Raw genomic sequence first — 17183 nt, forward strand, 5'->3', positions numbered from 1 at the left:
GACTCATGAACCAGGAGGTCACGGTTCCATTCCTGGTCAGGGCACATGGCCAGGTTGCAGGGGGCATGCAGGAGGCAGCCAATGGATGTTTCTCATCGATGTTTCTATCTATCCCTCTCCCTCTCCCTCAAATCAACAAAAATATATTTTAAAATAAATAAACAAACAAATGGCTGGATGCTATTTCATTGTCTGCATCTGTCACATTTTGTTTATCCATTCATCCATCTGTAGACACTCAGTTGCTTCCACATTTCAGCCATTGAGAGCAATAATGCTATGGACGTGCGTGTGCAAATATATCTGCACGCACCTTCTCTCCACACACCCAGAAGCAGAGCCGCAGGATGATGCAGTCGTTCTAGGATCCATTTTTGGAAGAAACTCCATGCTGTTTTCCACGGCAGCGGCACCACTTTGCATTCCCACTGCAGTGCACGCGGGCACAGATTCTCCATATTATCGCCAACACAGTGGTTTGGTTATGGGGGGGGGGGGGGGCGGTAGGCATCTGAAGGGTGTGATCTTTCTTATTTCCTTCCTTCCACTAGCTTTGGGTTTCCTTAGTTCTGTGAATATAACTCGTTTTTAAATCCTGCTTCATGTCACCCCTAACTGCATTCCCGCCTCCAAACACCACAGCACTTCCGGCAGCACAGGTCCCACCTGTGTTACGGTCAGCTGTGCAGGCTTTTTCTTTTCTTTTCTTTTTTTTTTTTTTTTTTTTTTTTGGTGCAGGTTTTTTCTTGCTCTCCCGGTCTGTAAGCTCAACAAGGCCGGAATTTACGTCTGATTCACTTTTGTAGCCCTGTTGATCAATACATTGATCGTAAGATCAAGAATTTAGCCACTCACTGCCTCCTGTCTGTGAGTATTGTGCCACGTGCTTTCCATACAGTCTCATTTACTCCTTCCACAACATCCCCATTCTACAGATGGGAAAACTTAGGCTCAGACAGGAAATAACCTGCCGAACTTCAAGGCTCTTAAGTAACAGAAACAGGATGCAAACCCAGGTCTGTGTGGCCATAAAGACCATACTTCCCTATTGAACTCTATCCCTCTTGCTCATTCATGTATTCAATCAATATCTATCAACAATCTATTATATGTGCCAGGAACTGTTAGTACTTCCCGCTCTTACACACGCAGCCTGAAGACTGAGGCAGACGCTGGAGACAACGCGGGCGAAGAAAACCTTTTATTTCTTTATGCACGTTTTGCTCTAATAGCCCCCAGAGGAAAGGTTTCATTTCCTCCCACAGATCCTGTCCACCAGTCATGTCGGCCTCCAGTCTATTGCTATAGCAACATATATAAATACATATCATACAGCTGTACACACGTACACACGTCCTAAAGCACCGCGGAGACAGACCGGGTAGGCTTTAGCACGACTGTCTCTCACACGCCACCTACGAAGGTCACGGGTTTGCGTTACACAGACTTTCAATGGCTTGGCCTGGCCATCAGCCCCAAGTCCCCCAGGGAAACACGGTGATAGCGGGACAGCATGGCCAGCGGGGCCGGCACACTTTGGAGATGGGGGGGGGGGGGGGGGAGGAGGGTGCTGGCTAAGCGTGAGATGGTGTCCGGGAGTCGCCCCTTCCGCCACGAGGGTTCACAGGCCGCACGGCTGCTGTGGGGCGGACCCCCGCGGCCTGGGACCAGCTGAGCGGCCCGAAGGCGCGGCTCTGAGTAGGCTGCTGAGCCCCCTGCCCAGCCGGGCCCGCTGCTCCACCGTGTGCTTCTGGGCCGCCGAGGAGTGCCAGTGGGGGACCACGTGCCGTCCTGGGAAGCAGGGTCCTGGGTCCTCTGAGCTGAGGAGGTTGGCTGCTGGGGGAGCCGTGCGGCTGCGGGTCCCGGGCCCTGGGGCTTTCTCAAGCAGCGCCCCAGGCCGTCTACAAACTCCCGGGTTTTGCTTAGTGATAAGCATGTTGTGCTTAGTGCCGGGCAGGGGCCTGGGCTGGTGTCTGTAAGTGCAGGGCGGCCCCCGCCCACGGCCGACTCCTTCTGGACCCCGGCAGGAGAGGAGGAGCCGGGCGGGCGGGCTCCTCAGCAGAGCGGCAGCTGCTCGAAACGGGGGCAGGCCCATCCTTCCTGCGGCTTTAAGGACCTCTGGTGGCCTCGCTTCTTGCATGGCTCCTGGGAGGCCAGGGTCACAAGGCGGGAGCGCACGGCAAGGCCCTTAGCGATTTCACCTGCAGACAAAACCACACCCGAGTGAGGGCTGTTGTCAGGGCCGCTGGGACACTGAGGCTGCACGGGAGCTGAGTGGTGGCAGAAGCCAGCACAGCGAGGGCCTGTGAAGAGGAGGAGCTGAGGGGCTGCTCTGTGGCCGGGGAGCAAGGGGTGCCACCAGGTTAGTGGAAAGGTTCCCACCTCCTCGCGTGGCGATACCCCTGCTCCAAGCACGCAGTGGCCGGATCCGACCACCCCCTCGGGCCAGCTCCCTCTCAATCCACTTTGCAGCAAAATGATGGCTTTGTGCTCTCCCAGGAAGAGATGCTCAGTATGGCACAGGCGCACACAGACACGGCGCTGTGGGAAGGAGGGGACGCTGCGAGAGCCCCCCGTTATGTCCCATCTACTTAACGAGGAGAAAAAGGGGCCACGCCAGCAGGGACCTCGGAGATCATTTAGGTCTAGTGCCCCCTCTTCCAGCCGAGGGGCAGCCCAAGCCACACCGCCGGTTAGTGACAGGCCCGGGGTTAGAACCAGGCCGCGGCCTAGCGAGGTGGAGAGGAACTTCCAAGCTGGGGAGCCAGCGGGAGCGAAGCCGGTGGGTTACCTTTGCTGGGACAGGAATAAGGCTTTACAGAGGCAATCTTGGAAGTGTTCTTCTAAAAAGGCTCAGGAAAGAGAGGAATCGTCGAGAGAAAGACAAGAGGGAATTAGCAAAAGAAGAAAAGAGAAAAAAGGGGGTGCCGCGTTTAACCCATTTTCTCACTGGGGAAACCCACGTTCTCCCCGGTTATCACTCAGGAACATGCTCAGCTGCTCATGGCAAAGCCGTAAAAGTCCAGGTTGAAAGACTGGGTTTCTGATTGCTAAGCCATTTCTAACATCTCAAGTTCTTCTGCAAGGGACTTGCTAGGGAGTGTGTTCGTGCTTTCAGCAACTGCAGAGAATGTCTGCCGTGTACCTCACCTCTTTCCCTCCGCGGTTCAGCCTTTCTCTCTCCAGTTCTCTTAGGTCAGTAAGACCCAGTGTTTTTTTGTGTGTGATGTTGCTTAAAAGAAAAAGATGCAGCAAAATCAAACTGCTGTTTTCGGCCCAATAGTGTGCAGTGGATTCAGTTTATTAGGTGGCACCTGGCTTTTATATGTCCCTAAAGTGGCACAGAAAAGCCCAGCACACCCCGGCCTCAGGAGCCCTTTCCTGGGGCGAAGGCAGAGGCCGACTCCCACGTGGACTCTGACTCCAGCATCAACGGAGCTGCATTTCTCTGGGGCCCTGACGTGGCAGAAAAGGAGGGGGAAGTGGAGTAGAGAGAGAAGATGGAGCCCCTGGTGGAGGGCGGGGCGGGGGGGACTAGAGGATGCCTGCCGACCACCTGCTGACGACCTGCACTCCTCCGTGGACCAGAAGCCCGGTGGCCGGAGCAGGCGGAGGGTCACCCGCAGACTCTGGCGACAGATGCGGGTGGGTGTGGGGTGGGCTCTCTGGCTCGGACTGGTGCGGTGGTTTCCTTACCTCCAGATTAGTCCTTGCCTTCTTCAAAACATCGTGCGTCCTGGTCACTGAAAAACAGAAGAGCCCGACAGGGCGGAGATTACCAGCAAGCGGGGCCCCCGCTGGCCCTGGGGGTGTGTTCTGCAGTGTGTCCTCCAGGCCAGCTCAGCCTGGGCCTCCTGTGCCCCTCAAGCCCCACTTTGCTCTGCATTCATGCTGACTCATGGCACAGGAGGCTGCGCATCCATCAGTCTCCCCTCCCCTGCCCATCCGCAGCACAGTGGGGAGTCTGCACACCCCACCCCGCCCCGCCCGTCCCCTCCCCTCCGGCTCAGGCACCCACGCTGACTGAAGATGAACTGCTCCAGGCTCTCCTTCTGCCGGCTGGCGGTCCTCAGGCGCTCGGCCGTGCTCTGGAGGAGGCTCTCCTGCCTGGAAAGCTTGGTTCTCAGCTCCAGGAGCTCCCTCGCCGTGGACTCTCCCTGGGGAAGAGGAACAGCTGGCTGTCGATGGTCAGAGGCCTACACCCCATGTTCGAGGCTCTTACAACCCAAAGCAGGATTCCTTGATCTTCCCATCGATTTCTGGAGTGGATTCCATGGAAGTCTCAAAACCCCGCAGTGCTGACAGCTCAGGATGAGCCAGCAGGTGGGGCACTGAGCACCTGGGGGCCCAGCAGGCGGACACTGAGCACCTGGGGCCCCAGCAGGTGGGGCACTGAGCACCTGGGGCCCTGAGCCAGCAGGCGGGACACTGAGGACCTGGGGCCCTGAACCAGCAGACGGGGCACTGAGCACCTGGGGCCCTGAACCAGCAGACGGGGCACTGAGCACCTGGGGGCCCAGCAGGTGGGACACTGAGGACCTGGGGCCCTGAGCCAGCAGGCGGGACCCCTAGCACCTGGCGGCCCAGCAGCCTGCAGGCCTACACTCCGGCTGCTGAGCTCCGGCTGCTGAGAGGACCTGACCCCGGGATAGCACGGAAACTCCCGGCTGTGACCAGAGCTCAACCTGAGGGCGGACGTCCTACATCGCTGGGCCTCACACGTGAGCCTGGAAATTAGGAATATTGTGCCTTGGGAGGCAGGGCTGGCCAAAGACTGTCTGCACTTTAGTAAATATTTGTGCCAACCTCAAGATGGCAAACCCCCCCTTGGAATTAGCATAGCTGGGTCCCCTAGGTGTGGGCAGCTAGAATCTGGAGCAAGAAGCCCTGGAGGGGATTCGGAACCTGCCTGTCCCAGTGCCGCCATCCAGGGAGCAGGCTGAGGGCTGAGAGCAGGGGTGGCTGGCGCTCCAGGCCTGGCCCAGAGATGCAGACTGAAGGGCCCTGGTGGGTTCCAGCGGGTGGCCCTCTCACGGGGACATTCTGGGACCCTGCTTGACTCTGTGCGTGGTGGGTGGGTGGGGGCATTGAGGCTTTAACCCAGACGTCCTCAAACTACGGCCCACGGGCCACATGCGGGTGTTTTTGCCGTTTTGTTTTTTTACTTCAAAATAAGATATGTGCAGTGTGCATAGGAGTTTGTTCATAGTTTTTTTTAAACTATAGTCCGGCCCTCCAACGGTCTGAGGGACAGTGAACTGGCCCCCTGTTTAAAAGGCCCCTGGCCAGTGTGGCTCACTTGATTGGGTGTCATCCGAGGACCCCTGCTTTAACCTATCCCTGAACTTCCCAGCCCCACTTCAGAAAGTTAAAGAAACTGAGCATTTACAGCTTCCAGGGTTCTCCTCTCTCTCCCTTCTCTGCATCCTTTCTTTCCCCTTTGATTTCTATCCTGGGGGCTGGGGCGGGAGGAGAATGGCACTGACAGCAGAACCCACAGACGAGAGGTCTCCCCCAGGTCCCATCTATCTGATTCGCTCCTGATCTTCAGGATCTACGGGGCTGGGGACGCAGCACGGTGACTGGGGGTGGAACCAGCAAAGGGTGCTGGTCTCTTACCGCTTTGCCAGGCAGCGCAGGGCCGTGGGAGCTGGGCAAGGCCGCCCGCCAGAACATGGTCAGGAGGGAGGCCGACTCGTCCAACACGTGGCCTAGGGCATTGGCGCTGCTGCGAAGTTCACGGACGCCTTCGCTGCCCAGCACCTGGGAGAGAGGCAGGGAGCGCGGGCATCACTGGGGCTGACAGATCACTTCCCCCAAGGACGCTGTCAGCGATCTTACGCTTTCAGGCGTTCAGCTTCCTCTGTGCGTGAGGCAGACGCAGGCCTGGAAGCCCAGCGCCCCTGGCCTCGGCCGTGACCTCCCGCCTGCAAGGACTCATGGGATTCCAGCTTCCCCCACATTCTCTTTACTTCTAGTCCTGCTCCACGCGCTTGAGTCTAAAGTCCCGAAGGGGAGCAAACTGTACCATGAGGGCATACCGATTAATTTGAATTAACGTTACTTGAGGAAGAGCAGGCGCAAGAAAGACACTCTGACCCTGCTTTGTCCCCCGAAAACAGGAAATAAATCTCCTGTGTTGATGGCAGGAGAGGGTGGAGGAGGAAGAGGGCATAGAGGGGATACATGGTGAGGGGGAAAAAGAAGCAATCAATGAATGCATGAGTAAGTGGGAGGAGCTAAAGTCGGAAGAAAGGGCCCTGGCCAGTGTGGCTCACTTGATTGGGTGTCATCCGGGGCACCTGGAAGGTGCTGGTTCAGTTCCAGGTCGGGGCACCTGCAGGGGTTGCAGGCTCCGTCCCGGTGGGGGGCATGTTTCGCTCTCTCTCTCTCTCTCTCTTCCCCTTCCTCTCTCTCTAAAAATCAATTTAAAATAAAAACCAGAAGAAAGGGCCCAGGACAGGGGCACCTAGGCACTGTGGTGTGACTACCTCGGAGCCCCGAGCCTCGAGGCCAGGGCAGCTGCAGGCGGATCTCACGGCGGACGCGATCTTGCTGGCCAGCAGCCTGCCCTCCCCGATCTGCTGGCTCAGGGCGCTGTAGTCGTCGATGTGGCCGACCACATGGCGGCCGTGCTTATTGGCGAAGCAGCCGTCAGCAGCATCGCCCTCCAGCTTGGGAGGGCTCTTCACTCCATCAAAACCCAGATCTGAAAAACAAAGGCACAGCAGACCCCACTGCTCACGTCAACCCGGAAGACACGTCGAGTACTGCACGGGCCAGGGCCAGGGAGGGCAGTCGTGGGAAAGCCCGGGGCGTGGAGTCCGGATGGTCTGGGTTCTATGTTTTGTCATCTTTCTTACGTCATCTCACAATGACTGAATTGCAGGAGGCAAATTTTGTGTTTATTGCACAAGAAATACTTGGAACAAATGTTTTTCGTTAAAACATTAAAACGTCTGGGATGAGAAGACAGGGCAGGAGAGGAGGCTGGATTCAGAGAGCACTTTCAGGAGGGAGCGACTGCGTGCGATGAAGCACCAGCGGAGCGAACGGAGACCCACAGGAGCAAGTGTCCTGACAGGAAAGGTGGCCAATGAGCGGGGCCAACGGCCTCGGGGCAGCAGAGAACCGCCCAAATTCAGACAATGTGGGTACAGAAAACCGAGGGTCACTTGCAGTAACGGCTTTCCATCACCAGCCCCTGTGCCCTCCGGTTGCCATAGTTACCATTAGTCCTACTGAGGAGGGCGGTGTCTGGACCGGGAGCCGTGAAAGAGCCCGGGAAGACCAGGGCTGGGTTCATGCCGACGTCCCGAACGGGAGGGGAGGCGACTGCATCTGGGGGTGAAGACAAGGGCAGTTCTCAGGGACCCTGGGACAGGCTGCTCGCCACGCACAGCACACCTCCTCCCCTCGGCCCCTCTCACACACCCACGGGCCACGACCGCATGGTGTGGAACAAGGTGTCCCTGAAATTGAAGGGTGGAGAAAGCAAAGTCTAATTTTAAAAATTACCAGGTATATATTTTTCTAGCCCCAGTTTTGAATACAATTTTGCATGTAGCATCTGATACTATGCTTTGTAACAAAGTATAAATATGCATAAATATTGGCATGTATGTTAAATATCGGTAACATATATGTTAAATATTGGTAACATATATGTTAAATATTGGTAACATATATGTTAAAAATACCGAATCAAGGAATGAAGGGACGTGTGGGCGAATAAACCCAGAATTCTTTTTTAATATATTTTTATTGATTTCAGAGAGGAAGGGAGAGGGAGAGAGAGATAGAAACATCAATGATGAGAGAGAATCATTGATCAGCTGCCTCCTGCATGCCCCCTACTGGGGATGTAGGCCGCAACCTGGGTATGTGCCCTTTACCAGAATCAAACCCGGGACCCTTCAAGTCCACAAGCCACTGCTCAATCCACTGAGCCAGACCAGCTAGGGCTAACCCCAGCATTCCAGTCCCCCTTCTGACGAGGCGTTAGTGCTGGGGAAACGCAGCAGCATGGGAAGAACAGGACACAGGAGCCTTGGTGGGCCAGGGGTGCCCGGCGGGAGACCAGGCAGCAAGCCTTCAGTGGAGGAACTGGCAAGTGTCCTGAAGACAGACCATCCTGCTCAGGCCAGCGTGGCTCGGAGCCTGCTCCCTGTCAGGCCTCTGTGGTGGGGACGGGACGCGGGGCAGTGACTGAAGTCCCCACGTGCCAGGGGAAGGGAAGCCAGGCTGGAGAGCCTGGATGGCCAGCAGCACCCAGAGGAGCTTGGGGGCGGCGGGAGGAACGCAGCCTGGAAATCAGAACCTCTGGTTCGGTCCTGGGTGGGGTCTGAGCCCCGTAAGCCTTAGCAGGTCAGGTAACGTGTCAATGTTTTCTCCTGTGAAAACAGAGTGTAAAACCTGCCCTGCCGCAGAGGAAATTATTTGGAAACGTGTGGGAAGTTTTAAAACACTTTACAAACACAAATACAGGAGCCGTTAAGGCACACCGCAGTCAATCGATGAGCAATTCTTACTGTGCCAAGCACTTGTGAATTATTTCATTTACCACTCCAAATAACTACCCAAACTCGATGTTGTTACCTGCATCTTAAAAAATGAGGAAAGTCAGGCTTCAGTGCCTGAGGAGCTCAAACACCTGGCCCCGGGGAAGCATGGGAAGGTGGCATCAGCGTCGGAGGCAGGGCTGAGCCTGAAGCCCGCGCCCCGCTCAGGCACTGACTACACGGGAGCATCTGCGATGCCACCCCGACCTTCTCTAAGGAGCTCGGAGGAGGCAAGACCGTCCCTTCCACCACAGACGCCTGGCGGCCAGGCAGCTGGCTGGGGCTTCCCGATGCCCTCGCCTTCCTACCTGGGAGGAGCGGCTGCTTGTCCCCAGGGCCCGTGCTGGCGGGCGAGCTGTGGCTGCCGCAGGGGCCGGGGCTGGCTCTGCCGGCACCGCGGTCCAGCTGCTGCTCCAGCTGCAGCCGCAGGCTGTTGTTCACCTGAATGCTCTGCTCCAGCTGCCCTCTCAGGGCCCGGATCTCGGCCACCAGGTGGCTCAGGTCGCTGCTCAAAGGGACCTGGTGGCAGGCATCCCAGGTGTGAGCTGAAAGCAGAGGAAGAGGGGTTAGCAGCTCTGATCCAAGTATTTCTCAGCGTTTGTCGGACACTCCGTGAAACAGGGCTTGGGAGGGGGGCTTACTCCTCCACAATCCAGCCTCTCCACCACCAGAAGGCTCCAGTGACCAGGGAAGTGGGAATTGTAGATGCAAATCCCATTGCCCCTCACCCCGGCCCTCTGTTCAGCCCTCTGGAGAACCACAAACACACCTGACAGTCCTTCAAATGTTCGAAGCCAGTTCTCACCTTCTCAGGCTCTTTCCTGGCCTAAACATTGTTAGTTTCTTCAACCAGTTTGAGATTTCTAGTCCCTCAGCCTCATGGCCCATGTCTTCACGATGTTCTTAGTTTGTCAATGTCCCTTTTACAAGACGGTACTCACAACCTGACAGTATTCCAGACATGGTCTCACCATGGGGACACCACGCTCGCACCACGGCGGTCTCGGGCTGAGGTGGCACCTCTATCAACCTTGGCCTACAACGTCCTTGTGGAAATGTGTTTCCACCTCACGCCCTCACCCGCGAGCCCACGGACAGCTACAGACCCAGGCTTCCGCGTCCTGTATTTCTACCACTATTTTTATTTATTTTTTTAAATTAAATGTATTGGGTGCCACAGATGTTTTTAATCAAGCTCAGGACTTCTAAAAATTATCATTTCAGCAGGTGACAGACGTCTTCTTTAAGAGTTTAAAATGTAAATCCAGCCTTGACATGTAGGTCCTATCAGTGGTATTCCCATAAAAACAATTCGTGTATCTTTTCCCCTTCTCGCTGGGAAGGGGTCAGAGCGGGAGCAGGCGGCCTGCGGCACGGGCGGCGTGGTGGTCGGGATGTGTTGCTCACACTAGCCCAGACCTTTCCCAGTGATGACACCATCAGGACGGCTCTGCGCACGTAAACGGTATCATTGTATATCTGGACCTTGAGGAACTCACTGGCTTCTGGCCTAGATGGTGGGTGAGGTTCGACTCTGTGGCCTCTTTGTAAGGATGTCTAGGCTCGACCTCACTGCTGTCACCAACCTCCGGGCTTTGCGGAGGAGAGCTCCCCTGTTTGGACTGGGAGCCCCAGGCCTGGCTGGCGGTTTTTCTGAGACGGACTGTAGCTTTCCGGGACCCGTACACTCCAAGGTGAAGAAGACCCCACCGGGATGCTAAGCAGGGGCAGGAAGCTCGCGGCCAGGGGGGCGGGAGGGAGAACTCATACCTTGCGGCCCCTTCTTGGAGCTGCCGTGAAGCGCCTCGTAGATCTGCAGCTCCGACTGGAGGGTCTGGAAGAGCTGCTGCTTCTCCTCGCACTGTTGCTGCAGGAGGGCCAGCTTGTGCTGCAGCCTGCGGGGAGGGGGAGGCGGGGGAGGGCGCTGAGCCTGCAGGGCACTGGGCCACACCAGGGTCAGACACTGCGAGCCAACCTTCACACCAGAGAGGCTTAGCCCGAGCTGTCAACGCGGGGTCACAAAGCCCTGGCTTTGAGTTTACAGGTGTGGGGACAGAGGCTGGAGGGGAAGTGACTGCTTGGAGTGGTGCCATGAGCTACAGTGGCTGGGACACGCCAGCACAGCGTTCCTACTGCCCCGGATGCTCTTCTCACGCTGCCAGGCAGTTAGTGTTAGGCTGGGGACGAGCATCACGGCTGGTGCCGGGGTTCTACCTTCCCAGAGAAGTCCCTCCTTCTGGGCATGTCACCCATAAATCAGGCATCGCAAAGGGGAAATGGTCTCCAAAAGGGGCCATTAACTGTCTTGCCAAGACCCCTTCTTCTGCACCTGAAATTGGGGCCTCCTTCCTTATCAGTGGGCTCCCCCTGACCTGGAGTCCTTCTCCTGGAGGGAGAGTCGTTCCTCCTGGAAATGCAAGATCTCCTGCTGCTTCTCTTTCAAGTCTCCCAAAAGCTGCTGCCGGTCCACCTTCTGGTGCTCCAGCTCCGCTTCCAGCTCTTGCAGCCGGGACCGCGAGGCCAGCAGCGCCTCCCGCAGGCACTCCGCCTCCTGGGAGTGCTCTGGTGAGCAGAACACAGGAGCGTTTAGACTGGGGCAGAGGTCAGCAGGAAGGTGAGCCCAAGCACATCATCCCGGCAGACAGAGCTAAGGCCAAAGGAAGGCCGGCGCATGCTGCAGCCGCCCGGGGTTGGGGGGGGGGGGTGTGGTCAGCTCACTGTCCACACACACGGGGGAATGGGGCCTCGTCCTTGCAATGCCCTTGGTCCTCTGCTGAATAAGGCCTACTTGCTGTTAGAGAAAACGCTCTGGTCTCTAACGCTCACTGTTTCTAAGTGCTCACAACCCTCTGCGCAATAGTCCATTCTTGAATTTCACCAGAGATCAACAACAAGATCTCCTGTCTACAGTTTTTAGTATATATTACTGTCATCATTTTGAAAATAGGGACATCTGCTCTGGGCTCGTGGCATCTCTATGCTCTTCATTTCTTAAAGATTCTGGACAAGGACTCTGAGAACAAGACTGCAGGTGCCGTCAGTCCTCCGGGTAGAATTCACCTGGGCCTGGCAAACTGCTCATTTAACTCTCCCATCTTCTCCCCCGAGAGCTCTGTTCCAGTCTTGCCAGGCACACAATGGTGGTTTAGTAACCGTGCCTTCTCTCTTATGTGTGACCTTTCCTATCTCCTTCCCCACGCAGTGACCTTTCCTATCTCCTTGCTCTGCGGTGGCTAATTTGGAAAAATCTGTTGATATCTTTTTCCTTTTCCACAAGCATTCATTCATTCTCAGCTTATCCTTTTGGACACTATTCTTAGTCTTCTATGACTAATAAATATTAGTAAATAAAAATAATTTGTTATTGACAATATAGTGATCTGAGCAAGTCAGCTAACACTAAGGTCAGCTGCACCTCAGGCCATATCGGAAATGATGCCCACCCATGAATGCCACCTATGGAATGCCCACCTGTGGATGCCACCTATGGATGCCCACCCATGTATGACTGACTGCCTGTGGATGCCCACCATGGATGACCGCCTGTGGATGCTCACCCATGGATGCCACCTGGAGATGCCCACCCATGGATGACTGCCTGTGGATGCCCACCCATGGATGCTACCTGTGGATACCACCTATGGATGCCCACCCATGGATGCCCACCTGTGGATACCACCTATGGATGCCCACCCATGTATGACTGCCTGTGGATGCCCACCTGTGGATGCCACCTGTGAATACCCACCCATGGATGACCGCCTGTGGATGCCCACCCATGGATGCCACCTGGGGATGCCCACCCATGGATGACCACCTGTGGATGCCCACCCATGGATGCTACCTGGGGATGACCGCCTGTGGATGCCCACTGTGTAGACTGGGAAAGCTCTGGAAACACTTTACAGGCACCTCCTGACACAGTACTGAGGACTCCTGACCAGAGAGGAGCCTAACTGAGGAGCGAGGGGATGTGGTGAGGGGACACGGGGATGGCAGCCCAGTACCAGGAGGGACACACAGAGCTGCAGTGAAGTCAGGAGAAACGTGAGAGGGTTTATAGCACGCAGGTTCCTTCCTTTTCTGGTTCCAAATCAGCTGGAGTTGGGGGAGGTTGGACGGACACCTAAGTGGTTCCACTTTGATAGCCAGTGACTGTGTCAGCGGGCGGGTTTGCACGGCAGGGGTGGTTCCCTCGGGCTATGTGTCCCTGGGCCGGAGTCTGAGGGCCCGCAGGTGGCACCTCTCAGGAGCAGCCCTTTCCGCCTCCTCTCTCTGCTTCTCCGGTTGGCGACGGGTGTGGCCAGGGAAGACAGGCACCGAGGTGACCAGTGTGTGGCTCTGACACCCACCTCGCGACAGGTGACTCAGCTGAGCCTGGAGGCTGCGGTTCTCCTCTCGAAGGGCCCTGTTCTCGCTGTGCAGCTGAGCCGTGGGCTCCAGACCCTGACTGTAGACGTTAGACGTGGATCCTGCCCGGAAGAGAAAGCAGACGAGTTACGCATGTGGGTGGCAGATGCTTTCAAAGCTGCCCCTTCTGTATCTCCAAAGACACTGTCCCACCCAGCGGAAAACCCTGAGGACTCAGGCCTGGGGGCCGAGGCCTGGTTTCCTGTCATCCTCTCGGGGTTCTCGGCGGCACTATCACCTGCCCTGGCTGCCACCATCAGGGAGGCCCGTTCCCCTTCACAGCTGCAGCTGCGCTGTGGGCCGGACAAGGCGCGTGGGAGGGACGGCCTCCCAGTGACGGCAGCCTGGGGGCGAGTGTGGGGAAAGGCCACGCGGGTAAGTGGCTGGGGGAGGGCCCCGGAGACCTGGCCCTACCACCTGCCAACCACAGGACAAGGGCACAGAGGACTCAGCAGGTAGTATGAGAGCAGATTAGGGAGGATGAGAAGTCCGTGGCTCTGGGACAGACCTGGTTGGTTCATGCGGGGAGGAAGGTCAGTCTCTGAGCTCCCCTCCATCTACCTGCACAGTGAGGACAGCGGTACTTGCTCAGAGCCTTGCCTGGCTGCTGGCAGGCAGGCAACTGTGTAAGCCAGGGGTCCTCAAACCTTTTAAACAGGGGGCCAGTTCACGGTCCCTCAGACCATTGGAGGGCCGACTATAGTTTAAAAAAACTATGAACAAATTCCTATGCACACTGCACATATCTTATTTTGAAGTAAAAAAACAAAATGGCAAAAAACACCCGCATGTGGCCCGCGGGCCGTAGTTTGAGGACGCCTGGTGTAAGCCGACCACTGTGCTCTGAAGCTCTGCCCAAGGGCCCTCCCTCCAGAAGCTCCCAATTAGGACCAGGAACCGGAAGCCCGGGCCGTCCTACCGCTTCCGCGGGCCGTGGAGCTGAGCCGGTGCTCCAGCTGCTCCCGCAGGCGGTCGTTAATGCAGATGGACTCCTCCAGGCGCTGGCGCAGGTTCCGGATCTCGCCAAGGTGCTCCTCTAGCAGGTCAGCCCCTGCAGCCACCACAGGGCAGGAGAGAGGCGGGAGAATCCCGGTCACAGGCGGGGCCCACACGGGCGCAGGGCTCGGCCACCGGCTTCTCAGCAAGATCCCTAAACGTCACCCTCCTTCTGCCAACTGCACCCTCTCACATGGGCACTCAGGCAACAGGGCACTTTCCCACACAGGACAGCCCGGGCCAAGCAAGCCCCATGGACCTCCTCCCACGCCGGGCCAAGTGCAAGTGTGCAGTGACCAGTGTAACTAGTGAGGGTGAGGGGGTTCCGCCTGGTTTAGAAAAGTAACTGGGAGTGCTCGTTAGCTTGAGAGCTCATTGGCTTGAGTTCTCGTGTGGTTTCCCCACCGTGGGTCTCGGTCCAGCGTGTGGAGCCATGGGAAGGTTCCTTCTGCGTGGTCTGATGATCCCTGAACTCTAGTCACCGCCTGGACCGGAACCAGTCTACATGTTCAAACTCCTAGGACGATTCATTCACAGACTTTGCTAGAATTTCTCAATATTTCTGCCTGGCTTTATTTTAGTCTGCAGTCTTTTGAGTTCTGGAAATTAAGCTGTCCCTTTTAATCCAGTTCGGTTTGATTCAGGGGGGATGTTATTAAAAACCTGTTCATGGCCCTGACTGGTTTGGCTCAGTGGATAGAGCGTTGGCCTGTGGACTCAAGGGTCCCGGGTTAGATTCCAGTCAAGAGCATGTACCTTGGTTGCGGGCACATCCCCGGAAGGAGGTGTGCAGGAGGCAGCTGATCAATGTTTCTCTCTCATCGATGTTTCTAACTTTCTATCCCTCTCCCTTCCTCTCTGTAAAAAATCAATAAAATATATATATTTTAAAAACAACAACAACAACAAAAAAACACTACACAAACAAAAAACCTGTTCATGTGCGCAAAATATAAATAAGTAACTGGAGGCTGGGACAGGCCTGCTGGCATCTGGCCACCCAGTGGCCACCCCTGAGTGTGACTCTGGGTGTGATGGGGAAGGCCTCGTGCTACCCTAACCCTCTCCTCTTACTGATGCTTCATTAAACATCCTTTAGCTCTTCCTCCGCCTTCAAGACAAGGCCTCGGGTCAGTTTCATAGACATGGACTCATCCCGCCGCTTAATGGTCCTGAATGCTGCCCTCACATCCCTTTACCAGGGAGGAAGGGAAGCAAGGAAGGAAGGGAAGGAGAGCCGCACATATCCGAGGGCTGGTGAGAGGAGGAAGTGCCCCAGGAGAGGATGACAGGTGCAGGAACAGAGCGGGGAGGGGTGCTGTTGACAGGCTGTGCCACCTGCACCACTTTGCTTCGGGCTCAGCCTTTTTTTTTTGAAAATGACAGTCGTCTCACTGTTGGAACTGAGCCGCGTCCCAGCATCCACCTGTATCTAACAGGTCCACATGGAGCACTGCCTCGACCCTGACCAGGAAAGCTAGGACAGAGGAAAGTCGGACCTGGTTTTGGGCACAGGATATATTTATGGGGTGGGCCACGCCCTCTGCAGCAATTCCTGACTGATGGCAGCATGTCCTGTGAGTGCTGGTGCCCGGCATTCCGGAAGGGCCCGGAGTGTGCTGCCAGGGGCTCGGGATGCAGGCCAATGTGAGAGCAGCGGGGTCCCTGGCTTTCCCACGCCCCGCCCAGCACCCGGGCCCTGGCAGGGAGGATGAAGGCTGCACGAAGCACCGCTATGGCCCTTTCGTTTTATCCCCAGGGACTAGAGAAAGGCAAGAGCCCTGCCGGGGGCACAGACTCTACATGGGTTTACTTTCACTTACCTGTGGGTTTGGAGTTCAGCTGGCACAGGGAGGAGCCCGAGGACAGGTCCCCCGATACGCTCCCTTTCTGAGGCCTCATCATATCCCACTGGCCGCTGCTGCCCAGGTACCGGGGCTCCAGGATCCCGCCCAGTTCTAGGGCGCCCCTCGGAGGAGAGTGGGGCTGGGCAGGGTGGAGGAAGTGGGAAGAGCTGGCGTCTGAGTGGCTGCTCAGCAATGTAGCCGGGGAGGCGGGATGGACGGTGCTGACACCTGGGCAGAAAGAAACCCGCGTGAGAAACAGCATCAGAGGGGTCCCTGTGGCTGTCAGAGATCCCAACCCATGGCAGAGAACCCAGTAGATAAAGACTCATGACCTAGAGGCCATGTATTTGCCATCAGGAGACACCAAGAGGCAGGAGACGGATAAAGTATCTGAAAGTCACCAGTGTAAGCCAAAGAAATCCAGTGGACCCTGGCTCTTGTCACAACTCCTATGACAGAGTCTAGGGAGGTCCCAGGAGTAGAACGCACTCCCAAAGTCGGGGGTTACGTGGGTGATGGGATCCAGCATTGCGCACACCTGTGAACAGGACTCTTTGTTGGCCTGTGGGGACTTGCCTTCCCCAGGAGCTAAGCAGTCTGTCTTTCCCTTTCTCCTTTGGGGCTGTCCGAGGAGAAAGGGGACATGAAATCCAGCTAGACATGGTCGCCCCAACTCCTCCAGACCAGAGAACTCTGCTGAGGCTGCAGGAGGCTCTACGGCAAGTGGGGATTGGACCTCACCCAACATGATTCCTCACTCCTGCCTGGAGAATCACTGAAGACTTGCAGGGAGGGAGGCAGGCAGGGAGGGGAGAGGACCTTTCATTTCACAGGCGGATGCTTTCATAGATCTTAGGAAATCATGGGGCCTTCTCTTGAGCATCATCATCTCTGCTTCTATATAAAAGAAGCCCAGCTTGGGGAGAGACGGAGAGAGGAGGGCAGCGTTGTAGTTTAGGACGTTCATATTCATAGGACTGCTGTCTTTCAGGGATCATATACATGGGTGGCAAGTGCACAGGTAGCTCTATCTAAGCAAACAGAAGTGAGGGCACATTTCCTCCTGCCAAGTCAGACTCCTCTGAGCAGTTAATTGCTAATTTTTATCTCCATCTGTAACTGGTTCTCAAACTTGGCTGCACAGTGGAAATACTTGGGACAATGTAAGAAGAATATATACTGATGCCTGGGCCCCCGAGATGCTGCCTTGGTTGGTATGGAGTACAGCTTAGGCACTGGTGTTTTTAAGGCATCCCACGTGATTCTAATGACAGCACCGTTTGAGAAATACGGTCATGGGTCTCTCCTTCCCCAAATCTGCAAAATACAGACATCCATTAGGATCACTGGGAGTTAGAGAACAGGATGA

The 17183-nt window shown here is 56.2% G+C and overlaps 1 protein-coding gene across 6 annotated transcripts in view; it reads right to left on the minus strand.

Annotated features, from left to right (window-relative positions):
• Positions 1–1996: 1996 nt before the first annotated feature.
• Positions 1997–17183, minus strand: part of LOC103291238 (myomegalin-like) — a 136785-nt gene continuing 121598 nt past the window's right edge. For 3 of the 6 annotated variants that reach the window (XM_054712184.1, XM_054712185.1, XM_054712183.1), the window contains 13 exons: positions 15791–16042; positions 13891–14022; positions 12914–13033; positions 10934–11123; positions 10332–10456; positions 8870–9106; positions 7231–7341; positions 6492–6709; positions 5620–5763; positions 4019–4157; positions 3697–3743; positions 2792–2843; positions 1997–2201 (listed from right to left, as the gene is read on the minus strand). In XM_054712184.1, the coding sequence (XP_054568159.1) occupies positions 2056–2201; positions 2792–2843; positions 3697–3743; positions 4019–4157; positions 5620–5763; positions 6492–6709; positions 7231–7341; positions 8870–9106; positions 10332–10456; positions 10934–11123; positions 12914–13033; positions 13891–14022; positions 15791–16042 (1913 nt within the window). In that variant the 3' untranslated portion in view covers positions 1997–2055. The remainder of the gene's footprint in view (positions 2202–2791; positions 2844–3696; positions 3744–4018; positions 4158–5619; positions 5764–6491; positions 6710–7230; positions 7342–8869; positions 9107–10331; positions 10457–10933; positions 11124–12913; positions 13034–13890; positions 14023–15790; positions 16043–17183) is intronic. The other 3 variants (XM_028154204.2, XM_028154196.2, XM_028154186.2) reach the window with 1 other exon arrangement.

The sequence above is a fragment of the Eptesicus fuscus genome, chromosome 22 (assembly GCF_027574615.1).
Source record: "Eptesicus fuscus isolate TK198812 chromosome 22, DD_ASM_mEF_20220401, whole genome shotgun sequence".
Classification (NCBI taxonomy): domain Eukaryota; kingdom Metazoa; phylum Chordata; class Mammalia; order Chiroptera; family Vespertilionidae; genus Eptesicus; species Eptesicus fuscus.